General features: G+C 43.9%; 1 protein-coding gene across 1 annotated transcript in view; it reads right to left on the bottom strand.

The window, feature by feature from the left end:
* The window catches only part of FBN2 (fibrillin 2), a 280,296-nt gene that overhangs the window by 52,528 nt on the left and 207,504 nt on the right, over window positions 1-20,264 (bottom strand). The window contains exons 40-45 of the mRNA XM_006131867.2: window positions 17,510-17,635; window positions 17,186-17,338; window positions 9,911-9,979; window positions 8,591-8,716; window positions 1,450-1,575; window positions 919-1,044 (exon numbers count right to left, since the gene is read on the bottom strand). Coding sequence (XP_006131929.2) covers window positions 919-1,044; window positions 1,450-1,575; window positions 8,591-8,716; window positions 9,911-9,979; window positions 17,186-17,338; window positions 17,510-17,635 — 726 coding nt within the window. The remainder of the gene's footprint in view (window positions 1-918; window positions 1,045-1,449; window positions 1,576-8,590; window positions 8,717-9,910; window positions 9,980-17,185; window positions 17,339-17,509; window positions 17,636-20,264) is intronic.

Genomic DNA, 20,264 nt, shown 5'->3' with positions numbered 1-20,264 from the left:
TCATGCTCCCTGCGGCACTTGGGGGGGTGACTAGTTGAGCTACTAACTCAACTAAATGATAAGCATTTTACATTTGCTTATCGGATAGTCGACTAGTCACTTTCATCCCTAGGTAGGAATTAGAGTTCCTCTCTTCTTCCTCCTCCATGAATCTATGAATTTACAGATTTTTAAAACGTATTTTTTTTTTTAATGTGGAAGGTCTCTTGCATTTTTCCGTAAGAGCTGACAGGATCATAGGGATATTTTTACCATATACAATTATTTATCTTTAACCTTTACAAATTCTTAGTTTAAAGTTACAAAATATTACCTTTTTAAATAAAAAATGTTTGAATGTTTGGAGTTAGAACAAGTCAATTTCCAAGTGCCCTTCACAAATAATTTGAATGTGACATTTCCAGGGGAACACTGAACTATTCACAGCCATAATATACGCACGGGCTTATTTACACAAGCTGCAGTAGCTATATTGGTCTGTTTTCTCAAAGCATTATCCAGTGATACAGGGGGAGCAGAATACATGCGTTACCTTTTTATGATAATATAATGTGTACAGTTTTAAAAATCCAAATAGGCCAGAATCTTTGGTTTTTGTGATGTATGTATCTTAGTGACATCTCTGTCACATCACTATATGAACACAATAAAAATAGGGACTTAAACAAATTAAGTGCCCTTCAACATGGAGACTCTGATTTTATATTTTATTAAGTGATGTGTGGCTTTGGAGAAACTAGTATCAAGCATGTTTTACTTGAGATAAAGCACTTGACATTTTTAAAAAGGAAATTCTAATTTATCTAATTGATATTTCATATATGAAATTAGTACTTTAATAGGAATATATCCTTGTAAGTGAGCTCAAATTCTAGATACATTCCATTGTCTAGAACTGAAAGAGTTTCCTTTCCATACCCATGCACATGGTCTGGTCTTGAGATGCCTTAAAACCACTGTGACAGACACACTGGTAACCTCCTTGCATGTCCACACACAATCCATGGCTACAAACATTAGGAATTTCCAGACATTCATTGCGATCTATAACAAAAATATGAAACATTATTTATTTTATCATTCATTTTTCATGAACATGTTTTTACAATGTTAGCACATTATTGAAATCATGCTCAAAATTAGCCGTAACCAAAACTGAATCATTACAAAACTGTTTTTATGGGAACTTTCTTTTGTCTATACATTTGAGGTCTCGAACATATTCTAGTAATAGCTCAACCTCAAGAAAGTTGTTTTAAAATCTCATGTTGTTATTATTATTATGGACAGAGAAATATCGCTAGAATGTAAAGATTCTACTTTGAACATGAAGAGTTAAATGTACAAGCAAACTAAGCAATAGTTTCTCTTGCATCTTGATAGGAAACATGTACATATGATGGACAGAAATAGATTCAAGGTAAGAAGTGGGATCAACTGATTTCTTACCAATACAGGCACCATTGGGTGATAGTTTGAAGCCCGCAGCACATTCACAGCGATAGCTCCCAGGACTGTTGATACAGTCTGCATTTCGTTGACAAAGATTGTCTCCATTGCTGCACTCATCGATATCTGAAACATCAAAAATCCTAATTCAAATGTCTAATATCAAAATATATTTATTTGGTCTAAAGTGCCGATATTTTAAGTGTCATGCAAGGATAACTTGGAGAAAAGATTCTTGTCTTACTTGCACCAGTATAAACCAGTTACTACTATGAACTGAAGTTAATAGAATTCCATCAGTGTAGAAGTGGGATTAGAATAAAATCAGACCCTATGGATCTAATGCCCAGTTTGCAATGATTGGGCCTACACATTTACCCTAATTGTGAGCAAGTAAGTAAAAACTGAAGACATGTTGCAAGACATATTACAATAATCTAGAACACAGGCAAACTAAAATGGTGCAAAAGCAAAACAAAAAGATGAAATTAATCCAAACAAAAAGGCCTGCTAATATAACTAAAATAACTCAAAGACTATGTTAAAATCATGGTTGGTAAACAAAAAAGAAAAAGTACCAAACTGAATATCAATTAAGGTAAATTAATTTACTAATTAATTAACACAATCAGTGGTTTTACACCCACCACTCCCTTTTTGGGTTCTTAAGAAAAAAAGACATTGGGGAAAAAAACTGGCAACTGACACAAGCTTCACCACCATCAACACCATTTTCTGAGACCTCAGATCTGATTCAGTCGAATCCTGAGAGATATCCTTAATAGGCCTGTCCAGAGAGAGGAACAGAGATGATACGCTACCTTCAGCTAAAATCTCATACCCTAACATTCTTTGGGATAGTGTATGTCTACACCTGTCCCCTACTTCAAAGTAGGGAGGCAAATGAAGCATACCAAAGTTGCAAATCAAGCCCGGGATTTAAATATCCTGCGCTTGATTTGCATGTTCCCGGCCGGTCGCCATTTTAGACATTCACTAGCCCAGAGTAACTGCCCGCGTTTACACGCGGCAGTGAAACGGGAGTCCGATTTAAAGCCCCGAATTTGAATTGGCTGGTAAACCTCATTGCAGGAAGAATACCAGCTAATTCGAGTTAGGGCTTTAAATCGGACTCCCATTTCGCTGCCGCGTGTAGACACGGGCAGTTACTCTGGGCTAGTGAATTTCTAAAATGGGACCGGCCAGGAACATGCAAATCAAGCACGGGATATTTAAATCCTGGACTTGACTTGAAACTTTGGTATGCTTCATTTGCCTCCCTACTTCGAAGTAGGGGGCAAGTGTAGATGTGCCCTGAGTAAACTAAAACTCAGTTCCATACATACAAGATGGGAAGCGACTGTCTAGGAAGGAGCATGGCGGAAAGAGATCTAGGGGTCATGGTGGACCACAAGTTGAATATGAGTCAACAGTGTGATGCTGTTGCAAAAAAAGCAAATATGATTCTAGGTTGTATCAACAGGTGTGTTGTAAGCAAAACTCGTGAAGTCATTCTGCCACTCTACTCTGCGCTAGTTAGGCCTCAGCTGGAGTACTGTGTCCAGTTCTGGGCGCCACATTTCAAGAAAGATGTGGAGAAATTGGAAAGGGTACAGAGAAGAGCGACAAGAATGATTAAAGGTTTAGAGAACATAACCTATGAAGCCAGGCTTCATGAACTGGGCTTGTTTAGTTTGGAAAAAAGAAGATTAAGGGGGGACATGATAGCGGTTTTCAGATATCTAAAAGGGTGTCACAAGGAGGAAGGAGAAAATTTGTTCCTCTTGGTTTCTGAGGACAGGACAAGGAGTAATGGGCTTAAAGTGCAGCAGGGGAGGTTTAGATTGGACATTAGGAAAAAATTCCTAACTGTCAGGGTGGTCAAATATTGGAATAAATTGCCAAGGGAGGTGGTGGAATCTCCCTCTCTGGAGATATTTAAGAACAGGTTGGATAGACATCTGTCAGGGATGGTGTAGACGGAGCTTGGTCCTGCCTTGAGGGCGGGGGGCTGGACTTGATGACCTCTTGAGGTCCCTTCCAGTCCTATTATTCTATGATTCTATGAAAAGTCTTAGGCTATGTCTACAATGCAGAGCTTTTCTGGGATAACAGAGGTAGCTCTGCCGTGTCCAAGGAATACGTCCGCTTTTTTGGAACAGTTTCCAAAAAAGTGGACGCAGTCTTTCGGCATCCCTGTCTTCCTCATTGTATGAGGAATAAGGGATTTTCCGAAAGAGGAGGTTTTTCCTAAGTTGGGCCCCATGTAGGGTGGATGTAGGAGCAGGGTAGTGGTCAGGGGGAGGTACAGGAACAAGGGAGGGTGCAGAAGGGGAACTTGAGGTAGGGTGTCTGGCCAGGAGGGAGGATGTAGAAGGCAAGCTGGGGGTCCAGGGATCTGGGCACGAGGGGGGACACTTACTGGGCTTTGAGCCCCCGATGCTCCCATTGGTCAGCCAATGGCAGCAGCGGAAAGCCTGAAGCCAATATGTCACTGTGCTGCCGTTCCCCCAGCAAGGTATATGTGGGCAGGGTGTTGGTGAAGAAAGCACCAACCTTCCCCGCCAGACCGGCTTGCAGAGAGAGGCAGAGCAAGCCACTCCATGCTGGGGAAACAGCGCACGGAGCTTGCTCTGCCTCTCTCTGTGAACTGGGTGCGTATGCCTCATTCATACCAGCAGGAGCCAGACACTCCCTCCCATGTCCCTAGTGTCATTCACTCCACCCCACCCCAGTGCCATGGGCTGAGGGTGTGTGTGGTGGGGGGGAGGGAGTGTCAAACCAGTGATGGCATAGGGAGGGCTCCCTGGACCTTGGGATGAGTGCAGCTCCTGGCCCCACTGCCCAGGGAGCCTCAGGGGAGACAGAGGCTCCACCTCCTTGCCCCATGCACTGAAGTTCTGAGCAGGCTGCCCCACACCTTCTCCCTCCCTTCATATGCACAGTGAGCACTGACACGAGGGGAAGAGGCATCTGGAGCAGCCTCTAGAGTGTGCAAGTTGTTCCCGGAGCTGCCATAAACAAGTGCTGGTGACTGACTCAGAGGGGAGAGGGGAGGCAAGGAATGCAGTGTGAGCCTTCTCCGTGTCTGTACCTCCATCTCCTGTGACTGGCCAGACCCTATGCCTCAGCTGAGTGCAGCTGCTTGCAACGTTTGAAAGGGCCCAGCATTCAGGAGCCAGAGCTTGTTTTCGTGCCTTGTGGCTGCGCGGTAACCACCAGGCTAGAATAGTAGTGCGAGTTCCTTGCTGCTTGGGGGGGGGAGGGGAGGGGAGGAGGGGACGGACTGAGCTTGAACCACAGGCTCTGTGTGCCACTCAAAATCGACTGCTGTGCCACTTATGGCACATGTGCTGTATGTTGCCAACCCCAGTTTTCTACAAGGACAAGGTAAAGCTCTGGTATCACCTGGTTTTTCTGCCTAAAGAGGTCTCATTTTTTCGTACCAGCCAGGCCATACTCCTACCTGTTTTTTACCTGAAACTGTATGCAACAAAGAAGGAGCACTCCCCATAGTAGTCACTGAGGATGCATGTAAACATTCATATCCCTTATATGGGAGTGAAATACTTCCTTACCGCACCCTTTGCAATGGGAAGAATGGAAGAAGGGGCTTGCCACAACGTCTTTGGGGTGTTCAAACTAATTTTGATAAAAGGCAGGGCCACGCTGGAGGGTCCCTCTGGGACCAGCACGTCAACCATAGGGTCAAGGTCTTCAACTACCTCTTCGGCTTGAAAGACGCAAGTTCTCATCCACCCTTGTGAGTAGCCCCTGATGGGCCATATTGTGCATAGACGGTAGGAACATGGACGAGCCTGCCACTGCCTCATCAGGGGAGGAGGAAGACAAAGGTCCCACCAGACCTATGTCCTGAACACCAAGCTGTACTGGGGAGGCAGAGCACTGGATTGTACCACAGTGTAAGATCGCACTCCAGTGGTAGCATGTGACTGCGCTCCAACATGGTGCTGGAAAGCCCACTGATCTTGGTGCCAGCTGGGGAGCCAGTCTGAAGCCATCCAAGAGGCTTGTGCAGGGACAGATTGTGCTGTGAGCATGGTGTTGGGCTGTATATAACACATACTGCTCAGCACCTCTCAGATAATGGGCCTCTTCTCTCTGACATCACCGAACTGATCTGGACCCAAGCCCCTGGGTTTGATGATATGCCCAGGGTGTCCAGAAAGGCCACTGTGGAGAAGCCTGCCATTGTGGAGTCCAAGGCAGGGTATGGAGCTCATGGTGTTTGTCTCTGTGGCAGTGACTGGAGTTGTGTTGGCTCAGCCTCAAGGCATAAGATTCACGCTCTGAACCAGAAGTCAATCCTGATCTCAAGGACTGGGGGGAGGGCCTGCTCCAGATGGCACAGGCAATTGATGAAAAGGGGAACAGTCCCAGGAGGCATGGTGTCAAGGGGAGCCATCTTGTGAGGAGTGGCACTAGGGAGAACAGCCCCAGGAATGAAGATGCATCATAGCCAGCTTGTCTCTAGCTGGTGCCTGCAGAGCATGATCCCGGTTGCCACTCCAGAGATATCCTCGGAAAATGCCAGGATGTTAGTTTGGTAAGGCCCCTGGCTGCTTCATATGTCATTGGGGTGGACAGTATGTCCAAGTCCTCCATTTGGCCATTCCGCTAAATGGAGAGTGGACTCCCTGTGAAGGAGTGTTAGTCTGAAGTCCCTCTCCTTTCATGGTTTTGGGTGAAACCCCTTGCAGATCTTGCACTTATCAGTATGATGTGCTTCCCCCAGCTACTGAAGACAGGAGTCATGGGGGTCCCCTGTGGCCACAGATTTTGGAACGAAGCACAGGATTTAAAGCTGTGGGACTGAGGCATGCCCCGGTTGCTCAGGAAGAGGAGGAGAAACTACTCTTCATTAAGCAAACAATCTACAATATCTAAGAAACTGTTAACTACTCAACTAGCAACAATTTACACTATCAACACTAAGAGCCTGAGAAGATGATTGCTTGAGGCAAGGGAGAAAGGAAAGCTTCAACAACTGTCACTGGTGGTAAGAAGGAATTTGGGGGGAGGGGAGGCAAGGGAGGGAAGAGTTGGCAGTGGACTATAAACACCACCATAATAATGCCACTCTAGGGGGCTTCACAGCAGACTGGCCGTTACTGCTAGGGGAAAATACTTCTGACAACTGTGCATGCAGTGCACACATACCTACTTGGAATGGATATGAGCACTCACTCAAAGAAAAAACAAAGACTCTTGCAGTACCATAGTTTCTTGTGATTGTTTTGGGTATTGCAGTGATTTTTCCCATTTAGTTTTTAATAGCAATAAATATTGATGTTTTGTGCATTTAAGATGGGACAATAATGGTGACTGTAGGTTATATCCCCACAATGGCCATGTTGTTCTCACAAATGTTGATTAAGCAGGTGAGCAGGGTATGTCAGTCTAAAAATGCTTGCAAACTTTTACCACCCTCAGGTATTGCAAATGGTTTATGAAGGCAAAAGCAATTCCAGAGACAAGATTTTGTTGCCTTTAAAAAAAAAAAAAAAAAAAGCAACATACTTAGGTAAACATGCCATCACGGTAAAGCTTTTTTCCCCAATTCAAGTTTAACCACTTATGCATTACATTTTTACAGTTTGTGTAAATGTGCAGCTTTAAATAGCTTTAACTGAAAACGGGAGAGAGAAAAAAAAGGGATTTTTTTTTCCATCTTTACCCATTCTGGGCATACAGCCAAAAAAGTAATAAAAGCCAGTATGTGTTCTAAAATCTTAAAATATATAACTGCACCAGTTCTAAGTTTTGCTTTAGCTACAAATAAAGTTTCAAGTTTTTAGCTTTGTTAACATCTCAAAGGTTTAACTGTAATTTTTGTAATATTTAATTAAACATTTATAAATTTTAGTTTTAAAATAAATACTTTGCAACCCTAAAATATAACCTTGTATATACTCAAAATAAAATACAACTGAACTTGTATGAATCAATATCTGATCATAGTGAACTTGTTCACAAAAAGAGATTATGTTGCACTAAGTACATCTACAAATTTACCCTAATGGTGAGTTTAGGTGTAAAGTAAGTGAAGGGTCATAAAAATGTCACAGCAACATATAAACAACACAAGTTAGTTGAAAAGGTACAAAGGCAAAACAAAAAGACCTATTGACATAACTCAAGGAATGTGTTAAAATCATGACTAGTAAACAAACAAACAAAAAAGGCACAATCTGGAAATCAATGAACCAAACTTGGTGTGTCAGAAATGTGGCTTAATTGGTAAACAAAATAATGAAGAAATGGATTATTTCATCCCCCATTTTGTTTCTATCATGGCTGCCTTCTCTTTTCCATTCACCATGGACCCCAGATCTCCTTCATCCTAATCCTTCATCTGATATGGTCCAACCTGTGCGTTTGCTATGGAACTACGCAATCTATCGTCTCTGTATACTGAACCCCAAACCTTCCTGTTTCCAAAATCATGTTCCCACCTATAATTCTGGGACCATATGTTCCATCTAAATTAATACAACAATCAATGAACTCTAAAATTTGTGTAAATAAATATAGATATGTGACTTTATACAATTAAAGAAAATAATTTAATTAAAAAGGTAGGATGAACTATTGATTCTTCTGATGCCAATGGGAAAACTTCTATGGGGCCATTCATTTAACCGCTAGACTTAAATTCAAATTGAAGGTTAGGGCACAAGTGAAAGTGTTCATAGTGATCTAATTCTAATTCTCATGTGATATAACAACATTGCATAGAAATGAAGTGCATTGACAAGGATGTGGTTTTCAAGAGAATAATCCTCATTCAGGAGTGCTAAATTCACTCCGAAAGGTAAATAAGAAAATGAAACAATACCTAGCCTAGAAGGAAAATGGACTATAAGAAACCCATATTTAAGAGTTAGCAGATTGCTTGAAAACCAACTTAACGAAAATGTGTCAGAAATTGGCCGGAACATACATTTATCTTTTAAAGAGAGGTGCTTGCTAAACTCATCATGAGATGACCACTGAAAGAATGCCCCCAACCTGTTCTTCCTAAGGTATTACTAGCACTGGAGTTATGCCCAGATACTTCCCTTTACAATTATCGTGCTTATGGGAACAAAACAGAAAAAAACCCTGTCATTCAAATCACCTTCGCAAACCAAGAGCAGGTCATTGTAGCTGAATCCTGTGGGACATTCACAGCGGAAACTGCCAATCTGATTAATGCAAACACCATTTGCACAAATCCCTGGGATCTCCTTGCATTCATCAATATCTGAAAAATATACATTAGTCACACAGAGTATGATATGGCTTAATGTGCCTCATCGATTGTCTGTAATTCATTGCTCTTAAAGCTAAGATGGATATATTCTGTTCATCATTAATGAAATTTTAAAATATATTTAAAAAGTAGAAAAAACCTTAACCATGCTGATGTGACTGATGAGGCAAATAATTTATGTGATATTCAATGAAGGCACTCTAGAATTGGATTATAAATTAAATCAGCTAGGAAGCAGGAAAAAAGATGAAGAGAGATATGGGAAGAAGATAACACTGATTTTAATATAATGGGAACAGATATTTAAAGTGTAATGAATGCAGAAAAGCCCTCAGAAAACCTAGAGCAAAGTTTCTTATTGATGAATATTCATTTAAAGTGCCTTTCAATCATAACCATATATTGGCATGGAGCAGGACAGGAAATGGTACTAGTCAGAAGTCATGGCAGTAGAAAAATACCTAATAAAATGAGAATAATAAAAGACTTATTTTATATAGCAGAGAAATGCAGAATGTGATAACAGCTTCAAAGGGAGAGAGGGAAGCATGCAAAATACAGTAAACTTCCTATAATCCGGCACCTTTAGGATCTAGGGGGTGCCGGATTATCAAATATGCCAGAGTACTGGAAGGGGGGCTATGAGGGGTCTGGGGTGGGGAGGGGGGTGGGGCGGTCAGTGGGGAACTGCACAGACTGGGAGAGGGCAATGCTGCGGGACCACCCGGCAGCACCCCAGCTGCTCTGCCCCCGGCTTCCCCAAGTCAGCCACTGGTCAGTTTCAGCAGCAGCGGACTTGGGGAAGCTGGGGGCAGAGCAGCTCCAATTGTTCGGCTGGCCAGAGCACTTCCGTGTTCCAGTTGGTGCCGGACTATCAGGAGTGCCAGACCACAGGATGCCGGACAATTGGAGTTTTACTGTACCAGTTGTGGGAAGGGAGATCTTTTTCATCCCACTGTTATATTAAAATAACATTAATTACTAATTCAAGAAAACCATGAGTTCTATTGACCTAAACAAACCAAATAAATATTGCTCTTTGAATTTCTGATGCTACCAGAACTCTGTGATGGAAATAGAGTTTTATTATATATAGTTGGTATACAGAGTTCATGGTAGTATTACAGCTATTACACACCAGGCCGTAAAACACTACGTGGTGAAAATAAATTTAGTAAAACTTACCAACAGCTTTGCCAGTATGGATATCAAAGGTGAAGCCAGGAATATTTCCACATATAGCTTTAAATTCAGCTAAACATGAAACAAAGAACACATATAAGTCCTTCAGTAATTATTTTTCAAGTTTCCTCAGCTTTCCAAGAGTACTTCCCGCCATTTCCATTAGTGATAGGAAACTCTGCTGCTTGTCTACATAAAATTTAAAAGCAAATTTGCCAATAAGTGCAGCTGTCACTGGGATATTCATTCACAATTCTGTACTATTATTTGCTCCATTTAGAGCTGGATCTGATGTTGAGTTTGTGAGAACAGACCTTCATTTTCTAATTAATTAGCACTCCTCAGCCTACATCTTCCGGAATATGTTACCACTTCTGGTCTCCTTACAGTTGAGGATCTACAGAAGCAATTATACTAGGGGGAACCAAAGATAACAGATGAATACATTAACTCTGAGGATCACGCTGATATCTCCTATTCTGCTCTTCAGAGATTTTTAAAATTGGAATGGTGAGGAACTCAGGGAGAGCTAAGGGACTACTATTCCTCTTCCAGGACATCTTGAGGATTGGGGATGTGGACAACCATAATGGCTTTTACTATCTGTTGACCCATAGCTTTCAAGACAAGGCCCATGACTCTTACAGTGGTGATATATTTTTGAGACAATTAGTGCAAGGTATGATAAACTTCTTTTGTTAGAAACATATTTTTTATTAATCTAGTGAATCAAGAAGACTTTACCAACACAACAATATTTATAAGAAAACCTTCACAATGTATAGCAAACTTTTAAAAGAGAAAAATGGACCCATTTTGAACAACATATGTAGTTTCACACAAGAAGCATCTCTCACTATATTGAATCTATAAAACACTGACTATTGGCAGCTTTGTGCATCTTCCAGTGAAATAGGGGAGTTGGGGCAAAATAACCTTACTGTGTGAATACTTACCATTGAATTCTGCCTTCTAATGTGAATGTACAGTTCCTATTTATTTCATGATGTATTTAAGGGCAGAATTTGAGACAATGTTGAAATGTTATTAAATGTTTCTTTCAGTCATTACATCAGTTTTAAAACAAACTGAAAAGTGATTTATATTTTCTGGTGTTAAGTTACCATACTACTAAAGTTATGGGAAAATTAGCCATAGCTGCTGAAACTTGTGCCTTATTATCCCTTTGTACAACCTCCATGGGATGTGGGGGATTCTCCATCACTTGTGAGGCATTAAATCAAGAAGTACTGTAATAGGTTTCTAAATTTTTGGTTTTTGACTGGTCTGTGCATTTCATAATTTCCATTTTTTTCTTACTCTTAAATTAATTCTTTGAGCAGTGATTTCTAAAATGCCTAACCTGTCATGGCTGGAGTAATTATCCCTGTGGTAACTGCTGCTCCTGGAAGTGGTTGGTATGTCCCTGCAGCCCCTGAGAAAGGCAGAACAGGGGGTCTCCACATGCCTGCAGACACCACTCCTGCAGCTCCCATTGATCAATAATGGGGAGCCGTGGCCAATAGAAGCTGTGGGCTCAGTGTCTGTAGATGAGGGGCAGCACATGGTGCCATGGAGCTATTGCTGTACATGCCAGCTGCTTTCAACAGTGGTGCAGGGCGAGGGCAGGAATAATCCTGTCTTAACTCTACTGCTCCACCACCTGGAAGTCATTTCAATTAAATGGTGCCCAGCCAGAGCCTGCATCCTGAATCCCTGTGCCAAACCTGAACCTCCTCCTACACCCAACCTCCTGCCCCAGATGTGAGTCCCTCTGAATCCAAGCTACTTCCCAGAGCTTGCACTCTGAAACTGCTCCTGGACCCCAATCCGCTGCCCTGGGCTAAGCCCAGAGCCCCTCCCATACTCCAAACCCACTGGCCCAAGACCAGAGCCTGCACCCCAAACCACTACTCCAGCCTGGTGAAAGTGAGTGAGGATGGGGTGTGAAGGGGAATGGAGTGAGCAGGGTGAGGCCTTAGAGAAGGGGTGGGGCAGGGCCTCAAAGAAGTGGGATGGAAGGGGGGGCAAGTGTATTTGGGTTTGAGGTAGATCTTACATTGCAATGAAATTGAAAAAATGATCTTGTGGTTACAAAGGTTGGAGACCACTTCTGTAGGAGTTTTAATTTGGCCCAAAGCTTTCAGCTGAAATTGGCTTTTCTAAATGTTTTGCTGGTGACCTGCACCTCCCCACACCCCTTCCGGGTCCCCAGCGATCTGAAAGTGAAAACAATTAATAGATTGTTAAGGATCTCTAGAAACATTATGAGCGCACAGGGCAAGAGCAGGTATAATGCAGGAAAATCAGTATGTGACTGGATAATTAAAGCCTGTTTCACAATGCATATGCACATGCACAGTCAACCTTAATTTTGGCATTTCTTAACATACAAGTGCTTGACTTTGCAACCTTAACTTTTTTAAATTTGCATTTTTATATAATTTTCAAATATTATATATTTACTACTATGTAATATTCCATAAAGATAGTAAGATCCAAGAGTTAAACAGTAACTATTTACTTGTGGTTTACTTATACTCAAATGATGAGCAAGGCAGTCAGATACAATTTGGTCATAAATGAGGTTGCAGAGGGCAAAAACTTGCAAGAGGATTTTTTTTTTAAGTTTGGAGCCTAACCAATGTTAACCGATGTAAATCTCATACAAGTGCAACATTAAACAATATAATCTTTGTATCTGTCAGACACACAAGTCAGACTATCTGTCAAATAAAAACACAAAAAATAAGAATTATTCATAAAGAGAAGTTGTAAAGGCTAATAAGCTCACGGAAAGGAACAATATAGTTCTCCTCAAAGTATAACTGCAATTTTAACGAGCTACTTGGCTGAAGCCAGCAAGCTGGATATGGTCAATGCACCATAATCCCTGCTTCCGTGATGTGCAACCTACACCCAGATTTCAGAATGCACTCATTTCGTAACTGCAGCTATTCAACCAATTACATTTGGAATTTGTGTTTGATACCCATCCCAAACCCCACTCCTTAGTGGAATTAAAGGTTCAGAAAGTCAACCAGGCAAAGTCCTGAAACAGAGATATTTTAACAATGTAAATATTTGCAGAATTGCTGAAGGAGACATTTTAAAGAGCATGTAAGAATAGCTACAGAGACACCTTTTTATTTAATAGTATCTCCCATAAATATTCAATGTATGAGATCCCGACTCTGTGACGCTGTATTTTTATCACGATGTTGTTATTGAATCATACACTGCATTAGGATATTCTGCCATAAATATCTTATGGCTTTCTGTAACTGCAACATGGTATTTTCTCTCTTATACAGTAAAACTCTGATGGTCCGGCATCTGATGGTCTGGCACTCCTGATGGTCCTGCACCATCAGGAACCCAGAAGTGCTCCGGGCAGCCGGACCATTGGAGCTGCTCTGCCCCCAGCTTCCCCGATTCAGCCGCTGCTAAAACTGATCAGCGCTGAATCCGGGAAGCAGGGGGCAGAACAGCTGGAGTGCTGCCAGGTAGGTCCAGAAGCGCTGCCCCTCGGGGCTGCGGGACCAACCCGGCAGCACCCCAGCTGTCCCGGATTCAACTGCTGCTGAAATTGACCAGCAGCTGACTCCAGGAAGCCCGAGACAGAGCTGCTCTGCCCCAGCTTCCTGGAATCAGCCGCTGGTCAGTTTCAGCAGCAGCTGACTTGGGTACACCTGGGACAGAGCAGCTGGGGTGCTACTGGGTTGGTCCCCGCAGCGCCGAGGTTTGGCACTACCAGACCAACCCAGCAGCGCCTCAGCTGCTCTGTCCCAGGCATCCCAATTCAGCTGCTGCTGAAACTGACCAGGGCTGACTCCAGGAAGCCCGGGGCAGAGCAGCTCTGCCTCTGGCTTTCTGGAGTCAGCCGCTGATCAGTTTCTGCAGCGGCTGACTTGGGGACACCTGGGGCAGAGAAGCTGGGGTGCTGCCTGGTTGGTCCAGTAGTGCCTAGGAGCGGCACTGAGGGACCAACCCGGCAGCACTCCAACTGCTCTGCTGCAGGCGTCCCCGATTCAGCCGCTGCTGAAACTGACCAGCAGCAGCTGAATCAGGGACTCCTGGAGCAGAACCGGACTATCAGAAGGGAGGGCTATGAGGGGATCTGGGGTAGCATCACCCCACCCCACCCCAGACCCCTCATAGCCCCCCCCCTTCTGATAGTCTGGCATATCTGATAATCCGGCACCCCCTGGGTCCTAAAGGTGCCAGATTATCGGAAGTTTACTGTACTTGCTTTCATTTTGCAAACCTGGTTGTTAGAAGAAGAGTACTTTTCTTCATTCTCCCTACCCCTGCTTACGGAAAGGAAGAAAAGTGTTTCTCCTTTTAGCCTCCTCTTGCTTCTTCCTGGCTGCTTGTAGAACAGGGTATCCTACTGGTGATCCATTTGTCATACTTTCCCCAGCCAAGAGTACTACTTCCGTTATATGGACCAGAGCTGTAAGCAATTAGTCAACTAGTCACTTCCCCTGCTCTTGCTGCCTCTATATCAGAGGCAGCAAGCGGGGGGGTGGGGGTGGGGGGGGAGCAGGAGCTGGTGCTGGAGAGAGCTGGTTTAAAAGCCAGTTCCTCCTAGCACTATCTCTGTGGGGAGGGGATGGTAGGTGAGGCTGAGGTGCAAGTGGGGTTCTTCCTACATTTCAAAGGCAGAGGCGGTGAAATGGGAACCTGGGGTGAGCCTGGACTCAAGCAGTCCCTGATTGCCCAGGGTTCCCTCTGCACCTCTGCATTTTAAATGTAGGAAGAGCAGCGGGCATTTAAAAAGCAAAGGCACAGCTGGGATAACGAGAACCCCGCCCCACCCCTTTCTGACTAATTGAGTTGTCAATGTAAATTCCATCTACTACTCCCGTGGTCCCCAACACGGTGCCCGCGGGGGCATTCGTGTGCGCCCGCCACGTGCTCGGGGCTGGCCTGGCCCTGGGCACGTGGCGCATGCACAGTGCCGGAGCCGGCTCCAGGCGCATGGTGAGCGCCGGCCCCGGGCGCGCGGCGCTTGGAGGGGAGGGTACCAGTCCCGGCCCCTGGCGCTTGGGAGGAGGGGCGCCGGCCCCGGGCGCGCGGCGCTTGGGGGGGAAGGGGGCGCCGGCCCTGGGCGCGCGGCGCTTGGAGGGGGGGCCAAGGGGGGGCGCGCGGCTATGGAGGGGCCCCGTCCCCTGGCGCCCGGCGGGCGAACAGCCACGCCCCCTGGCGCCCGGCAACCTCCACAGGTTGGGGACCACTGTACTACTCGATTAGCTGATTAACTGAAATTTAACATCCATAATATGGACTCCCCTAAAGATGCATGCAGCACTACAGCTGCAGATTGAATATTACTGATTTAGGGGAAAACCATAAAAATAATAATGGCATAATGAAAGGAATCTTTTGGTATAAAAGTGATTATTTTTATCTCAGCACATTTATGAGTCCTTTGCTCTTCTGCTGTCAAGATTATTTATTAATTCCATGAATTATTATAGGTTTGATGACTTTATTGTTGATGGTTCAACCCAGGAAGTCATTCCTTATTTTGAGCTTCAGAAAAAAGTGGAATGTAAACATTCAATTCCACTTTTCCTGAAATCCCACCCATTGGGATGCAAAAAAGGTATTCCGATGGGGGTGTATCATGCTGACAAATGCACTATGCTCTCTCTTGGTACGTGTAGACTACATGCCTCTGTCGCCAGAGGCATGTAGATTAGGCTACCAGACATAGTAAAATGAAGCGGCGATTTAAATAATCGCCGCTTCATTTAAATTTACATGGCTGCCGCGCTGAGCCGACAAACAGCTGATCAGCTGTTTGTCGGCTCAGCATGATAGTCTGGATGCGCGGGTGTCGACATCAAAGGTATTTGTCAACCACCCAGGTATACCTCATCCCAGGAGGTTTACCTGGGTGGTCGACAAATACCTTTGATGTCGCCACCCGCGCGTCCAGACTATCGCGCTGAGCCGACAAACAGCTGATCAGCTGTTTGTCGGCTCAGCGCGGCAGCCATGTAAATTTAAATGAAGCGGCGATTATTTAAATCGCCGCTTCATTTTACTATGTCGGGTAGCCTAATCTACATGCCTCTGGCGACAGGGGCATGTAGTCTAGATGTACCCTTAGTCCCATACCTCGAGAAGGCACCAGTTTTGCTGACCTCTGCTATTCTGCTGGCATAGGAGCGCTTGCAGCACACCTCTTCCAAATATCACTGTATTGTTTGCACCTTACCTGACCATCTCTCTTCCAAGCCTTCTGGGTGGTAAGGTATGCAGCAGCCTTATAAGTGAAAATTCTGAAGCTATCTACATGGCAGCATAAATGTACGGAAAAGGGCATTGCTCATGGAATGTGTTTTGGCATGCACTCTGGCTTTTTATAGTACAGTTTGTTATATAAACATTTTAATTTCAATTATAATTAGCCCATAAAAGCAGCTACACAAGGCTTTAAGTGCTTTGGCAATTATTAAAGACACAATTCATCCAAAATTAACAAATCCACAGCAATGTGCTCCATTCTAAATAAAACAGAAACTTGTGTGGTCCTTGTAGCCCCTGGGCCAGATTCACTCTGCTAGTGATGTGCAGGGAGTTGCCATCTATATTGTCCTGCACTCTTGCGGACAACCTATTCAAGGAAGGTCAGATACTGGTTTTCTGCCTGCCCTTTGTCCCAGCTGCATACAACAGAAACATCTAATTTCTGCATTAAGCTCTTCAGGAAACTCCCTGGAGGTGTCACATCACCCAGCTGTCTTGACCATATCCAGCATTGCTCATTATCTGATGCTTTGTGGATTGCCTTTTGGTTGAAGGGGAGTTAGCAGCTTCTTTGTGCTAACACCATTCCTGTATGTTGTCAGACTTTCAACCATGCTGGGATCACAACAACAAAAGCCTGAACTGAGTCCAGCCCAGGGTTTCCCAACCTATGGGTCGGGACCCAAATATGGGTCGCCATTACATTTCAAAAGGATCACCAGGTGTCTTCCCAGGTGGCTCTTAAGGAACCATTCGCACATTTTTTGAATTGCCCTGGGTTACCAAATCTTCCAAAATTGTCAAAACGGGTCCCCATCTGGAAAAGGTTGGGAACCGCTGGTCTAGCCCATGAAAATTAAGTACTGTTGGTGACTGCTAACATGAGTAGCATTACTCTGCCTTTCCTTTGGACAATAGCAATGGTATAACCATGTCTGAAACTCACACTAACTGATAAGCAAGGGTGTTAAGAGGATGTGGGGAGTTAATGTATCAGGGTTGTCAGAGAAGTCTTACCTGTCCCTGGGGTTGGACATGGCTCACAAGGTTTGTTCCAGGCTTTGCCAACGTTGTACGTGCAGCAGCACATCCTCTTGGTCACATTGAAGGGTAGTTCATTCTCACAGGAGGTTCCATTGTAGCTTCTATAGCAAAAGCTCTTTCTCATATCTACACGAGAAAACACTCAAAGTTACAAACCAACTGCCACAGGATGGCTTTCCCCTTACAATTTAAAGGATTATAGAATGAGATACAACAGGCAAGATTTTAAGTAGCCAGATTGAGGTCCAAAGCCACTATGATCACTACAGCAGGTCAGGTAAACAAAGTTTTACATACCCATGCAATTGTGTCCTCTGTTCACCTGCATGTATTCAGGAGGACAGATGCAGGTGTAGTTCCCCAGTGTGTTGTAGCAGGTCCCAGGGCCACAGACACCAGGATGTGCAACACACTCATCAATATCTATTGAGAACAAACAAAAAAAGTACAGTTAACAGATAAGAGGAACAAGTCCAAATAAATAATTATAAGGACTAAGTCCATAGTAAACTACCCTAACAGAGCAAAGAAGAAATAATTATAGAGGACATTGATCAGCTATGTTACTTAAACAGGTTGTTGTGGCAGCATCTGAAATGTCTTACTATTCTCCTATGTTTGAAGTATCAGACAGCTCTTGTCAAGAATTGTAGAAACTGAGCCACTTTCTGACCCATCTGTTCCACCAATGACGTGAGCCTTCATCTGCCTCTCCATTTCCACAGGAATTTCAGTACCATTTTTCCACACTACCATTCATATGAGGAATTAACTCCCTGCTGTGGTCCACCAAACAACTTCATTCAAATCTTTTCCTTGAGATTCATTTCTACTGTAGTACTCATATGGCAAAAAATCAATACAGTATTTATTAAAAAACACTATTTGGAAATGCATATGCTGAGTAACCAAATATTTTTTCACTGTAACCCTTGTCCTTACTCACCCCATCTTTTTCCCCATTGTGAGTTATCCTCCCTCCATTATCACATTACAACTACATTAATATTGTGATCTCATTAAGGCATGGGCCTTATCTTTCTTTGTGTTGTGTAACCATCATATTCCTAGCTGCATCTGAAATTAGAGTTATTATAAACCCAGTTTTGCCTCACCTTTCAACTCAATGCAATGAACAAAGGAATGTCGGTCTTAGAATTGGTAGGTTAGGTAGGAAAAACTTTGCTTCAGCTTCCAAACAAATTTGAAATTATTTGAAGAAGTGGTAACTGAATTACGGCACGTTAAAGTAGAGGTGACTACAACAGCTAAACATTCTTTTAACTTTTTTTGAAAGTTAGTAGCAAAAATCAACCCAAAAAACAGAGAAGGGGAAAAATAAAATTTAGATTACTGAACTCAACACATTGAAATTTACTACAGAACAACAAAGTTTACTTATTTAAACTTTCCACTTTGCACTATTAATATTTAAATACTAACATCAGAGTGCCTCCAATAAGCACTGATTTCAACAGAGAATCTCAGGCACTTTGCCATGCAAAGATAGACTGCAAAATATAAGCCAACCCCAAAAGAGAATTTTTCCAACATAACTGAATTTAATCAAATGTGACATAAAATAAGGTATATTTTAAAAGGCTGTCACCCGCTAAACAGGTCTTTTAAAATATATTTATTTGCACCAGAAGCAGGCTTGAGAATAGAATGTGTCCATCACACACTGTATCTTAACTGGATGAGAGAGATAACAATCCTGTTTAGATATGTCAGAATGAATGGGATTCCTGATATTTTCAGAGGTAGGAAAGCGATTTGGGATTAGGGGCAGTTATCACAAAGAGTCACCATGAAGGTGGAGGGTCTAAAACAGGCATGTCCAAAGTCTGGCCCGCGGGCCAATTGCGGCCCGCGGTCGGATTTAATACGGCCCCCGCTTCTCCCGGCTCCCCGGTGCTCCTTTCAACTGGTGCGCGCAGCGCAGCGCGCCGCTTCGGGCCACGCTGCCACCGCGGTCCTAGACCCTGCCCTGTAGGGCATGTCCGCAGCCCCGCTCCCCCGCTTGGCTGCGGGTTCGCCCTGCCCCCGGGCCGCCGTGAGGCCAGCGTGCCCTGCGCTCTCCGATCCCGCGGGCCCTCCGCTTTGGGGCTGAGAGTGCGGGGACAGCCCCCGCTTCCTCCCCCTCTCCTGGCTCCCCCGGTGCTCCTTTGAACTGGCGCGCGCAGCGCGCCGCTTCCGGCCGCGCCGCCGCCGTCCATGGCGGCCGCTGTGGTCCTAAAGCCTGCCATGTAGGGCACATCCGGAGCCCCGCTCCCCCGCTTAGCTGCGGGTTCGCCCTGCCCCTGTGCCGCCGAGAAGCCAGCGTGCCCTGCGCTCTCCTGTGCTGCAGTCCAGATCTCAGTTTCACCCTTCACGTTAGTGTAGGCAAGTTTTTTTTTCAATTGAGATGAATACATTGTAAAATCTCAGTTAATGTCAGTTGGTCTAAATCAGTTATAAATATATTTGGACACAACATGTATAGTTGGTGTTATGTTCCTGTTCATATTTTTTTAACTTAAAAGTTGATAATATGTAATGTATTTTACAATGTTCCTGACATATATTTCAGCTTCCTGGATTTTTTTTTCATCTGGCCTTCAGATATGAAAGGCAGAGTGATTTAACACCTGTTTAGATTTGTCATCCATGTGACGAAATGAAAAGTATGCCGTTTGCAATAAACTTTGCATAAAATAGTTAATTTGCATTTAATTTTAATGGTTCAAAGAATGTCAGGCAAAATGGTCGGCCCTCACGCATGTTCACTTCTTCAAATGTGGCCCTCTTTGAAAAAAGTTTGGACACCCCTGGTCTAAAATAAGCTACCTCAGGATTCTGAAGGGATAGTAGGCCAAGAGTCTTTTAAGTCTTTAGCAGCTGATGAGGCCTGACAAACTCCCTATACGTCTTGCAGGACTGTGGTTCGGGGAACCTACAATATGCCTCATAAGATTTATCAAGGTTTAATATACCTACTCAGAGTCTTACACATGTTCATCTCCTCCTATCTGCAGGAAAGGGTTAAGGATGAAAAGAGCAAGGGAGCACC

This window comes from Pelodiscus sinensis, chromosome 6, assembly GCF_049634645.1.
Source record: "Pelodiscus sinensis isolate JC-2024 chromosome 6, ASM4963464v1, whole genome shotgun sequence".
In the NCBI taxonomy this organism is placed as follows: domain Eukaryota; kingdom Metazoa; phylum Chordata; order Testudines; family Trionychidae; genus Pelodiscus; species Pelodiscus sinensis.
The sequence above is the reverse complement of the archived record's forward strand: the minus strand, read 5'-3'. Positions and strand labels throughout refer to the sequence as shown.